This window comes from Cydia strobilella, chromosome 11 (genome assembly GCF_947568885.1).
Source record: "Cydia strobilella chromosome 11, ilCydStro3.1, whole genome shotgun sequence".
Taxonomy (NCBI): domain Eukaryota; kingdom Metazoa; phylum Arthropoda; class Insecta; order Lepidoptera; family Tortricidae; genus Cydia; species Cydia strobilella.
The window spans coordinates 7,550,339-7,563,611 of record NC_086051.1 but is presented as its reverse complement, the minus strand read 5'-3'; the positions used below and the strand labels follow the sequence as shown (position 1 = coordinate 7,563,611).

The 13,273-nt window shown below is 34.9% G+C and overlaps 1 protein-coding gene across 1 annotated transcript; it reads right to left on the bottom strand.

The window, feature by feature from the left end:
* Window positions 1–800: 800 nt before the first annotated feature.
* On the bottom strand, window positions 801–7,816 carry LOC134745435 (sodium-coupled monocarboxylate transporter 2-like). The gene is made up of 10 exons (XM_063679469.1): window positions 7,450–7,816; window positions 6,725–6,849; window positions 6,032–6,184; window positions 5,517–5,736; window positions 5,027–5,297; window positions 4,262–4,350; window positions 3,952–4,060; window positions 3,154–3,315; window positions 1,684–1,865; window positions 801–1,199 (listed from the first exon to the last, which is right to left on the bottom strand). The coding sequence occupies exons 1-10, from the start codon at window positions 7,644–7,646 to the stop codon at window positions 902–904; spliced, it is 1,806 nt and encodes a 601-aa protein (XP_063535539.1). The 5' UTR covers window positions 7,647–7,816; the 3' UTR covers window positions 801–901.
* Window positions 7,817–13,273: the final 5,457 nt, after the last annotated feature.

Below are 13,273 nucleotides of genomic sequence, written 5' to 3'. Positions count from 1 at the left end.
TAATAGGAGTGTAAAACCTTTTAAAACCTGAAAACGTGTTATAAAAAATGATAATTTTCCGCGCTGAGTTTAAAAATCTGTTTGTAAAATAAAAGAAAGAAGTAATGCCGCCTTTAATGCCGGCGTCACACCAGCGTAGCGGCTTAAAAGCGTAACGGCTATCAGTATTCCACATTAAAAGGGCCTAAGGGAGTAATTGAGCATATCAACGTTATTTACGTAAATTTGTATGACGGTAAAACGATGTATTTAGATCATGATTGCTTTAAATCTCGACTTTATCAAAGACGGTTAGAGTATATTTTCACATAGAAACTTGTGACAAAATTAAAATGTATGAGGCATACGTGGTTAACATTTTCCGAGTTGTACGATATTAATTATTAATTTAAAAGATGTTCAGGAACCAGGTGTTAGTGAAACCAATTAACAATATTTTCCACGTTTCTAAATTTAGCAATAATTGCCGATTTTATTAAAATTGTGTACGGCGGCGTATGAAATATGTGGGTAGGCGGTGGTAATAAGAATCATGCATTTTCTGCACATGTCAATCAATTCGATTTAACATGAATAAACGTGTCAGCTATTGTATAATACCTATTATACAATAGCTGATATGTTTAAAATACCTAAACCACACATGTGCATTTAGTAATGGGTAAACATAGTGTTTTAACCGTCTTCAAGATTTATAAGGTTAAGGTAAGCAGGAAGGACTGGGAGATTAAAAAATATATTTTGTAAAATAATTAAAAAAATCAAAACTTTAATTTATTTTCTTCCAGTCGTTATATAAAGTACCATGTAACACCTCTGCCGAAAAAGTTACAGATCAAACTAACTCGCCCATCCATAGCAAATTTTCCACCTTCTCCAACTTTTGACGGTGTCCAATTTTTTATCGGTCTATAACGTCTTTCAATTGTTTTAACGCATCGTCTAGTGCTTCATACACTTCTTGCGTGTCTGGCGGTCTGACTTCTAAAGATTCCGTTGGACTCCTCATTTGTGACTTGTGTAGGAAACTCTGTGTAAGCGGGCAGAAGACGTCAGGGTTTATAGATTCGGTTCTTGATTTCCCTGTGAGGTAGCTCATTGGTACTCCGATGAGGAGTACAGACATCACGCCAGCAAATGGACAATAGGTGAAGGAGATTTTGAAGAGTGACTGAAGTGGCTTTGTGGGGATTTGGTTTCTGGAATTACAACATTCATTATAAATAAATAAAAATAAACTACAACTGTATTTACATTTTTTAACTTATCACATTACGCTGACCCTAATATATTGCTTTTTTAGGGTCATCAATTTAGGGATAGGTTTAAGCCATAGTAATTAAATTAGATTTGTTATATTGCAGTGCCCTATAGGGTTTCATAGCTGAACCAATAAAATGTACCAACTTGTATAACCTATGAGAGCAATAAACACACTGATTACGATTAAGATACAGAAAAAGGGTATTTAACTTTTTTAATATGTTTTGGACATGCGCACTGCAGACCATTTAGAAACCTTTAATTTTTTTTAAGGATCTCATAGTGTAGTATCTCGAAGAAACCTCGGCAGTTAGTTCTGTATGTACTTACCATCAACACAATAGGGCAACACATTTGGACCACATTTAGTTTTTTTATTGCTCCCTGATAAAATAAAATACGAACGAAACATGTACTTACGCGGCGCTAGGCAAGCTACTGGTGAGATTAACCAATGCGTGCGTAAAGTTAACTTTGCCGCACCCCGTGGTAGCTAGATGCTTTCCCTGAAAGGTCAACGCCCCCGAGGCGAGCGCATTCTCTGCGCCGATGAGGAGCCAACCGCAGAGCAGCAGGCTCAGCAGGCAGCCGCTTAGCGCACCCTGGAATTTATATAAGATTAAATTACGTAGACACTCGTATTTTTTTATTAAATGTCATTTTTGATATATACGAGCTTAAGTGACTGTAGGTATAAGTACTTTTCTTTCAGGAGCATCTTCTTCATCGAGATGATTGCAACAAACAATAAATGGGTCAAAATTATTTTCGTTGACTTGTTTCTGACCACTTGTGTCTTTTATCAAATAAAATAAAAAAGCCTCGCCTTTTTCTAGCTTTAGATTATAATTGAAACATGAGAAAAAATAAAAAATAAATTTTATGTCATACAAAAAGCTACACTCCATCACATTTTTTGGGGACAAAGAACAAGACAACGAAAATAATTTTACCCAAATAATACAACATAATACCAAAGAGAACTTATAGAGGCGTATTGTCAAAGTAAATTTTGTAGTCATAGTAAATTTACTGCCATATTTTTGTATACTACGTTGGTGGCAAACAAGCATACGGCCCGCCTGAGCAGTCTTCGTAGCCTATGTACGCCTGAAACTCCAGGGCCATCTTTCGACACAGGATTAAAACTTTTAGAACGCCATTTGACTTGGATCCTTGTTCTTTCACGGATATGTGTTAAAGTTGTTAAATATCTACACGAACAAAGGCCAAAGGTATGGCACGGTACGGCATCTTTTCGAGCATACATTTTGCTTGATTTTCGGAGGCACGTTTATTTTCTTACTTTATTTATCTTATACGGAGTTCTATATATCTTTGAAAATACATAAATATTTTCCTAAGTTAGTTTTGTTATGGTTTTGTTACAAGAGCTGCCATCTATGAGGCAGTGTTGAGTACTCAAAACAAAGTGAACTCCAAGTACAACGCGCAAGTTGAGCGCCATGCTTGTTGCTCAAATAAAACTGTTTGTAACGAGAAGATGGCGCTGATGTCAAACCCGCATTATGTTTTTATTTGTTACGGAGGTTTGGTATTGCTAATAATTACTGGCAAGATATTATTATATAAAAAATATACTGAAAGAAAAGACACAAAGTACTCGTAAGTAATAACGGTATTTTTCAAATTACTGTTTGAAATTTCAAATTACTGGGTACGCTGACAAATGTCAGCTCAGTACAATTTTGCGGGATTTGGCGTTTTAAGGTTATAACTTATTATGAAGATGACACCTTGTCACCGTAACCTTCGTATTTGAAAAATACTATCTCTCCCAATGACGTTTAGCATCTATTCTTCTTAATTTTAGCAAATTATGAGACCTAGTATAACATTTAGTATAGATAATTATACAACCATACTCACAGAACAATTAGCTCTAGAGAAAACAATTCCCAGAGTGAACAGTCCCAATAGAGTGCCGGCAGTGACGCCTGTCACCCCGAATGCTACGTGTTGCAGCCGATCCAACTCGCGCGCGCACCACACTACGCCTGCGCAGTACGCCCCTACTAAAACGCAGAGGAGCTGAAAACACGGTTTATAAAATAGTTGTTCTAAAGAAAGGGTGGTTAAAGACATGGCTAAAGGCATGGTCAACATGTTTGAAGATATTTATGTTGATGTCAACCTTAGCTAGTCTTAAAGACCACAGGGAAAATGCCGTACTAAAAACGTCGGAGGTAATTTTAAATTACGATTAAATTGTAATTAATTGATGAATCGACGATTCGACGTTTGAAAAATCGTTAGTGTTGTGTGTCAAGTGTTCATGTCATGGAGACTATATAAAGGAGCCAAATCTCTATGTATGAAAAGTGTCCATCAAAAAACAGTAATTAGGCGGCGCCACCATACACCAAAATGCTACCAAAAACAACCTACGTAATTTGGTCGGGTTATTTGTTGCCTTATATGGTTCATGTTGCTGTAGTGTAGTGTTCTGTATTCTGTATTCTGTATAGTCATGTCCCAGGGCCTAACTAGCGCCACCGGAGAGATTAGGAACTATTATTTAAAGCTGAAAGCGGTCACTTTTGCAACAATTCTGCCATAAGAGATTGGCATCCCTATACCATCCATAGTTCATGTTGATAACCAAGTGCGGATAGTTTGAAATACTCCCGCAGCTACTAAATGTTGACGTTAACCTTAGCCAGTTACCTTCATAATTTTACAGCACGCAAGTTCACTCGTGCTCTGTGGCATCCAAGGTCTAATGAACTCTTCAAAAAGGACCCCCGATACTGAGTTTATTATAGAGGCAATACACCTGAAAACAGAAATGAGTGTCACTTAAAACCTAGGGTATTATTGTTCTCTATAACGTCAGTGTTGTGTGTGTGTGTGTGTAAACATAGTAAAATAAATATAGCGCTTACTTGAAATAATGTTGTGAAGGTTTCAATCGATATACTTAAATAATTCAAATAAGTCTAGGGTATGTAACGATATTTTTTTTAAATGTTCTTACCCCGTAGTGGCGCTGAAAATAGCGATGATAAAAATACCACATATTCCAGGAAACATGCTTGACAAGCTGTGTAAAAATTGTGGTACCAGCTGAAATGTAAAAGTAAATGCAATGTACGTAAGAATGTAAAAACAATTACCTAATATAAAAATATCGTAAATTTTAAATTAAAAAAGTTTACGGGGCAGTGACATCTTGCGAGTTAAAAACTTATTAAAGACCAAAGTTGTTGTATATTTATTTTTAACCTCTTTTTATTTTAAAACAAGTTTTTCAGAGAAGAAAAAAAGCCACTAATGTCAAATCAGTGATGCGATGCGACTTCTATCAAAAATTTTGCACATATGTACCATTATAAAATATTTTATAAAGATGTTATTGTGGTGAATTTGAAAGTATAAGACAATTTAAAAACCGTTTCGTGTGGTGTAAATATTGTGTTACCTGTATATCGTAGGTTTTAGCGTTTCTACAATAGGCAAAGTTATGTGCCAACAGCAACGCATCAGAGGTTACCTATTCCAAAAAATAACTTGCTGGGCCCTCAGGTGAGTAGATTTCCTTGCTTTTTTATCTTTGCATCGCCAATTTTATGCACGTAAAATATATATGATGCAAGAGTGATTAATTACAAATCTTTATAACGTCTTTCAGCTATTACTTAAGCTGAGTAACTGATTAGTCTGATTCGGATCATGATTTTAGACAATGATTTTATGCATACAAAGCAATATCCAACGAGTTATGCAGAAATAATTGAATTACCTGCTCATGTTTTTTAATTTGTCCAGACAATAAAGGGTCACAGCCCGCAAACCAGGCATACATAGCCAGACCAAGCAGACATGACAGTAGTTTAATCAAAATAACTCCCAAGCAGGAGATCGCCAGACAAATCCTGGCTTTGGCTATTGACGGTACTGCCTGAAGTTTCTGCAGAGATGACTGGCTGAGGGCTACCTTCCAGAGCCAGTTTGTGCTTAGGGCTAGAGTCACGGTTAGGAAAGACGTGTGGTGCGCCAGTTCGGGGTCGGGGCTGAAACAAACGTATAAAGTATCTACATAGCAAGGTATACGGGTAACTGTAGCGTGTTGCTAATAAGTTAAAAATCTATAATGCGTCATACTAGTCCAATGACACGAAGAACCTCTAGACCTCCAGTCTCCACTCGTCTTCAATAGCGTGAAAAGAACGCAAGTAAGTTCAGCTTCAGGTACATCCTTTTTCATTGCAAACAATTCATCATTCACTTACTCATACAGCACCAACCGGTCACCATGACTAGCAATCTCCCACATCCTCTTTATCCCCATTGGCAGCAGTGCTAACCCAGCCGGCAGCGCCGTACCAGCTAATGATAGGAAGAACGTCAGCATCCCAATGCTGACTATAGCTTGAAGGCCGCCTACCGCTGTGAACGTCGCGCAAAGGACGCAAATTACAGCGGTTGCGCGGCCTGCTAGAGGGTCTGTAACTGAAAACGATTACATAATTACTAAATGGTCCTCTTGTGTTCGTTATAACTCTACTTTTAATTCTTCCTTTGTATAAGTACTTATTACAAAGGTGTTTTAAAGTAATTAGGTGTTAGCTACATATCCATGCTCATAGTTCTCCCATCACGAACCTTTTCACATACAACCTATATATTAGAAGTGTAAAGTTACCGAAGTGTGTACTTTTAATGAGCTTATTAAGGTAGATCCTTGTTGTCATAACTAACCGGCTTGACTGAGTAGGTCCAGTATCTTATCTCAAGAATAACTCACCTAATCTAAACGCCAACATCGGAACGTAAGGCACTATTGGCAGAAGCATTAGCTTGCTGACAACGAACAACACTGCAGCAATGGTGCGCGTGTGGGTGGAGAACCTTATTTCCAAGTATTCGAAGCTTGATGACAGTTGCAGTCGGTGGAAAACTGAGGAAAAGTAAGCTGAGGTCAGGTACAAAACGGGTTACTGATAGTTGTATAGGAAAATTTAACAGTGAAAATAGTCTAATTACAGTCGCTAAATGCCATCAGATATATTGGAACAACCAAAGTGTTCGAAAATATCTGAACATATACTATAACGTCTTCATAATAGAGGCTTTGTTCCTTTAATTATTTATTTTGTTAACACCTTGGCCGCTCCGATATATCTGATGGCGACTGTACAAACACCGTTATTGTATTTCCAACTAAAATGCCCATTTTACATATTTAACGACAGTTCTTAGTTATTTGCTTTCTCTCTAGATTAAAAGTAAGTAGGTCAAGTAAAATGTAGAATCTGCCCTTTGCCCTCAACCCTTAACTGCTAGGCTCTCTCATTGCTTTTGAGTGTAAAAATATCTATAGTTAACCTTCGGGTAACAATTGTAATTACACATACTGCAGTTACGATGCAACAACTTAAATATTTTTAAAAACAAAACACTACACGATGCAGACACGAATCAAACATTCATTATTTACCTGGTAAATATATCACAGCTGTTAGAATAGTCACTAAGATAAGGGACAGCGCCGATGCCCAGTATTGTGTGCCCCTCAAGTATATCTCTACAGGTACGCCGAGCAATGTGATACTTGTCAGATGGCTGGAAATAATATGTAATAATACAGTGAGATGTTAAATAAACTTAATAGCTTGACGGTGCGAATAATAACGGAGGTAGCAATGTTTTAGTAAATGAAGTCAATGGAGGACCGAATATTGTGCGGAATGAAGAAGTTAGTTTACTTAGTAGTTAGTAAGACTTTTTAGGAATGGATTTACGGTGAATAAACCTTAGTCAAAGTTCCGAAAGTTATTGTGCTGTATTTTGTAACATAAACGACAGTGTCTTATTGGAACAAAGCCGATATTTACTTCGTTTTTTTTAGATTAAAATACTATGAAACTTAAAATTAAAACAAAATTATACTATGAAATGTATGTTAGTAAATTATGAATAATGCAAAAAATTAATTTCCTGTTTACCCCAACGAACGCCAATAGTTGACTGGAAAAAAAGCCTTAAGCCTTTGAGTTTGTCATTTATACATTTAATCGCTTAGGTACCAAAATTTTTTTGTATTGAGTATGTAACTAACTCTAAAAACAATATACCTCTTCTTCTTAAGTATTGAGCAATGAAGTTCAAATAAATTAAATAGTTATGTAACTTGTCATGTAACTTGTCATGTTAAAAACTTACCTTGCAATAAGAGCCAACGAAACGGAGAAAATCGACATATTTTTCCCGCCAAACAGAAACCCGGCCACTGTCTTGTTTTTTCTATTAACAAGATTAAAATACATAATAATTGCCACTATTCCACCCAAAATTATACCAAACAGGCCATACTCCGCCACATTAAAATAAATAGGGTACACTAAGGTACTGTTTTTCATTTTTGCTTACACTGACAAACGTGTGACTTGTAAAACGTCCCGGTTCAAATAGTTATTATCAGTGCGTCTAACAAAACCTAATAAAGCAGATATAAGAGATAAAGCTGGATTTGTCTTCAATCTTACGGCAAATACACTACAGTTTGCGTTTTATAATGCGTACTAAAACATACGAGTTATATCGAAGTGAAAGACCACGCTAGTTAGCATGAGTTAAGTACTAAATAAGTTAAAATAGGTCATACAAATATTGTAAATCTTCTATACAAAAAACGAAAGTGAAAGTTTAAATGCATGCTTTAAAATAAACTAGATACCTACGTACCTAGGTAACTTTTGGAGCAAAGAAATTGAGACACAACAATTGTTTTTAGACTTAATGGAAGCAAACAACGCTATCTTAGAGGCTTATTAGTCGTTCTTATTTAATTCACGGTAGTGTAATATTACGGCAAATAATATTTAAACAAATAAAAGTGTAATGCTAATTAATATCATTGCGATTGTGAAGATAGTTTCCCGAGTATTATATTAAATATATAGTTCCCTTATAGTCACAGAGTAAAATTGTTGTAACATGCCTGCAGTTAGTACAGACAATGTCCGACGATGGACAGACCGAGGGACAGACGGAAGCTAATACGACGTTTCGTTCTTGCCAATTTGGTTACGTAACCGTATAAAAACAAAACTTACTTTTTGAAAATGATGTACATGTAGTACTGATGACTGAAATGTAACCTTCCACTATGCAAGACAATACTAAATTAAGCAATATCTGGACGCAATGGACGCATATTTAGTTTTTTGGAAGTGATTATTTCGATAATCGAATCCAACGTCACTCCACACTATAGGGTTGAATTGAAGCGAAGAAAATCATCCCCACTTTAAGTGTAGGGGAAAATATTTTTGTAGTTTTTATTTTACCACTATGTCGGCGTGATTGATTTATAATTATATCAAAGAGGATATAATAGAATAGAGCGGTACTTGGCGGTACTGTCATAGTAAATTTTGTAGCCACAGTAAATTCACTGCCATCTATCGACACACGATTGAAATTAAAAAACCGGCCAAGTGCGAGTCGGACTCGCGCACGAAGGGTTCCGTACCATTACAGAAAACAACAGCAAAAAAAATCACGTTTGTTGTATGGGAGCCCCATTTAAATATTTCTATTATTATGTTTTTAGTATTTGTTGTTATAGCGGCAACAGAAATACATCATCTGTGAAAATTTCAACTGCTAGACAGAACGTGTATCACGGTTCATGAGATACAGCCTGGTGACAGACAGATGGACTGAAGGACAGACGGACGGACAGACGGACGGACAGACGGACAGCGGAGTCAGTAATAGGGTCCCGTTTTTACCCTTTGGGTACGGAACCCTAAAAATAAAAATATCAAATATTTTATTTATATATAATTATTATGGATAAATGATTTTTTTATTTGCAATATTTGCATTGATTATTTTTATATTATTTTGACCCAGTTATTTCACTGTTATGCGTTATAATTGTTAAATAACAAACGAAACCGTCAGCGCCATCTATACGAGAGTAGGCCAAAGGTAGTGGCGCCATCTGATCGAGAATCATATTTACTTGATTTTCGAGGCACGTTTTTTCCTTAGATTGTATCCATCATAGAGTAACTTATATTGTTATCCATCTATTACGGAGTTTTATCTATCTTTGGGAGTTTGGGTATATTAGCTATGCCAAATTGCATTTTTCCAGCACAGACAGACGGACATGGCGAAACTATAAGGGTCCTAGTCGACTACGGAACCCTAAAAAACAGATCACATTTAAGCAGACATAAGTATGATAATTTAATATGTAAAATATAATTTTGATGTTAGCACCATCTAGACAAAAATACCTGTACCTGCAACGCAGCTCATCTAGAGAACTCAACTAGTCTGTTACTGACACCTATTACGTTCATAGTACGTTATGTTAGTTCATCAAATTTCCGCTAGGTGGCGTTAATTTTAAAATAAATTAAATTAGTATTAAAATTTGATACCTAACACATTCAGTGCTATTAGGACTAGTTCGTTTAGAGTTTAATTTTAAGTATACCAAGTTAACTTTAACCTAATAGATCGAAGTATAGTAGTTTCATAGTGCTACATCCATTAAAGTTACCGCGTTGGTATCAAGTATCTAAGGTACTTAGATATCTTATTAGACATGACTTAGCAAAGCAATTTACCATGACAAGTATTCAAAATGTAAAAATATATTGCTTTAATATATATTGCTTTAATATATTTTTATGTACCATTCTCGCACCATTAATACTACGAGTGTGAATAAGTGCACGATTCATATTAGGATTATTGAAAAAAAATACACCGTCTAACATTAACTATTTTAAGCCTTCTAATTCGAACTATTGAATCAAACCATAGAGTAACTTATACTAGAGCGGTACTGTCATAGTAAATTTTGTAACCCCAATAAATTCACTGCCATCTGTCGACACACTTTAAAACTAAAAATGAAGATTTATAAAAATACGATAAAATGTTTTTAAATATAGATAAATGATTTTTTTTATTTGCATTAATTATTTTTATGATTTTGACCCATGTTCTTTCACTGATATGCGTTAAAATTGTTAAATAACAAACGAAACCGTCAACGCCATCTATACGACTGTAGGCCAAAACTAGTAGCGCCCTCTGAACGAGAATCAAATTTTCTTGATTTTAGAGGCACGTTTTTTCCTTAGACTGTATCCATCTATTACGGAGTTATATCTATCTTTGATCAAACTATTGAACAGTTAGTGCATTTCCGACACTCCGTTACCTAATCCCAACAATCTCGGCTAGAATCGCGGAATTTGTAAGCAAAAATCCACACTTGACTGTTAGCTATATAGATATGCATAAAACTAGACAAAAACTACATATATTTACGGGGTCGCTTGGGACCAGGTGCGAGCGTAATATTCTAATGTTGGTAAGAGCGACCCGCCATCCATAATAATATACCTAACCCCACCTTCCCCCTTTCCATAAAACTACATATCGGTAGAAATGTATATCTTCGTTAAGGTATGTTGAATGATTGCTAGCGGAAATTGTTGGTATATCTGAATATGTTTAGGATGGTAATATTTGGAGATGGCTTGGATATACGTTATATTTTATATACCTAACAGGTACGTTTCTTGGAGCTGGCTAGATTTTATTTTTAGTCGTGTGTGTCCAGGTGTCCAGTGTGCAGTATCAAAGAGAATTAAGTAGACATAGTGCTCACTCCATACATCAGTTTTGTTACCAAAACGACTATTATTTTCGTAGTCGACAACTACCGTCAAGTAGCGGAACTATCAGTACTGCTACTCGACACTAGATGTCACATGTGTCGCGACTGACGAAAAGTATATTGCTCAACAATTCACAACTAATATTATAAGCAGATGGAGTTGAAAAACGAGTTGCGGTTAATCTGGTTATAATATTATTAGCTGAAAATCGTTGAGCATTAGACTTTCCGTTCGTCGCGACATCTATCGCCGAGTAGCAGTATTGATAATTCCGCTATTTGACGCTAGATGTCTACTACGAAAATAATAGTCGTTTTGGTGACCAAACTGATGTATGGAGTGAGCACTCTATGTCTACTTAATTCTCTTTGGCAGTATCAAGAAAATATTAACTATTATTACAGATATACAGATATACAGATCTTTATTGGTAAAATAAAATATATTTTACAAGTCATTCAAATTCTTAAGAATAAAATAAAAATAAAATTAATATTCACAATAATAAGTTGATAATTTGGAAGAAGTTACGATATGGGATCAATGATCATTTCGCATAGACAGCATGAATTCGTCGATCGAGTAGTAAGCCTTCTCTACAAGTAACGATTTTAGCTTATTGTTAAATATTGTGTCACTTTTCGATTCTTTTATTAAATTTTTTACCAAATATTAAATTTTTTCTCCTCTATATAACACAGCCGAGTACGATTTTTGACCACCACACACATATGAAAGGTTAAATTTGGATGGCTGTACAGTATGCCTAAAACTTATTCTTATCATAATAAATAATTATGATAATTATGAGATTTATGAGTGAATGAAAACTCTCATATCATAATTTAAACCGAGAAACGGGACTTAACAGATGTTGATAAAATTCCTCGCCAGTTTGCCTGTGATCTGTGATTTTTACTTTTTAATCGTTGACATTTTTTCTTTATTATTTATAATTGACTAATTCATGTTTATTTTGGAAATTTCTACTTTTTTTTTTTTGATTACGTCTTATTAATATTTTTATTGGTGGCTATGATGTTTGTTTTTGTCATATTTTTTTTTGTGTGCATGTGCCTAGTTTTAAGATTTCAAACACAATGTAATATTGTTCTTGAATAAAATGATGATGATGATGATGATGATCAAGAAAGTCGTCAGTTTTCCATAGTCACTGATTCTAATAATAAGGCTAGAAAATGGTCGATAGATAATGTTTTTAGGTGCAATAATTTTTATAGGAACAATGTTTTTTTTTTACATTATATTGTTTTGATGTTTGGATCCGCAACGTTGGTCATACAAAAATTCGAATATTAATCACAATAATATTAAAAACATGAATTTTTTGAACAACATTAAAATGAGTTTTACACATAAAACAAAAATCTGGGATGAAAAAAAAACATCAGTAATTATATGTACTTACAATAATAAAAATTCTTTCCAATCGGCGTATAAGCAATAAACTCAACCTTATTACTATATATATAAATCATATAATGCACAATCACAATCTCTTGTTCAGAACCCAAGGACCGAACTTTCCAGGGAAGACGGGGGCTAAAATGCACGAAAGAGATCGCGCAACATTTTCCAATGAGAAAAAATAAGATGGAGTGAAAGAGAAATTAAATTATATTTCCCAATGGTGTCAGGCAGTTATTAAGTGCCAGGCACCATTATGAATTATTGTATTTTTTATTTCTTTCCCCCAGGTTTTTGTACGTGGAATTCCTTTTTATTTGGAATAGTTCGGATTGCAAATGGCTTGAGACTGGATGTTAGTGGTATAAATCAATAGAAGTATTCTCCTATAGCCCGTTTGGGATCATTAAGTGTGAGGTTGCTTTTACGGAATTGTGGAGATCGGATTGCTTTTAGAATTCTTAGGGGGCCTAGATGAGATTTTCGAATGATTAGTTTGTTTATCTTCTTTTTTGTATAAATATTATTATAAATATAAAAGGCAGCAACATTTTTAAAAACTATCGTGGCGGTCTTAAACGTATAAAGAAAGGTATATATTACGATAAAAATATATATGTATGTATCACTTTATTGCATAGAAACAAGATTGTGTACTTTACACAAAGTAAAAGATGTAAGTATATGTACAAAGGAGAACTTATCACTAAAAGGGTGAAGGGATCTTCCAGCTAACCTTTGACGAAATGTGAAAGGAACATACACAAAAAGATGAAAGGCAATTTAATATGGACATATAACAATTATTAAAATTCATCAGCTATCAGACGCTCCGTTACTTCTGATTGCCACCTAAAAACCTTTGTGCTTAGTTTGTAACTTACGCTTTGATAGCAACATAAAAC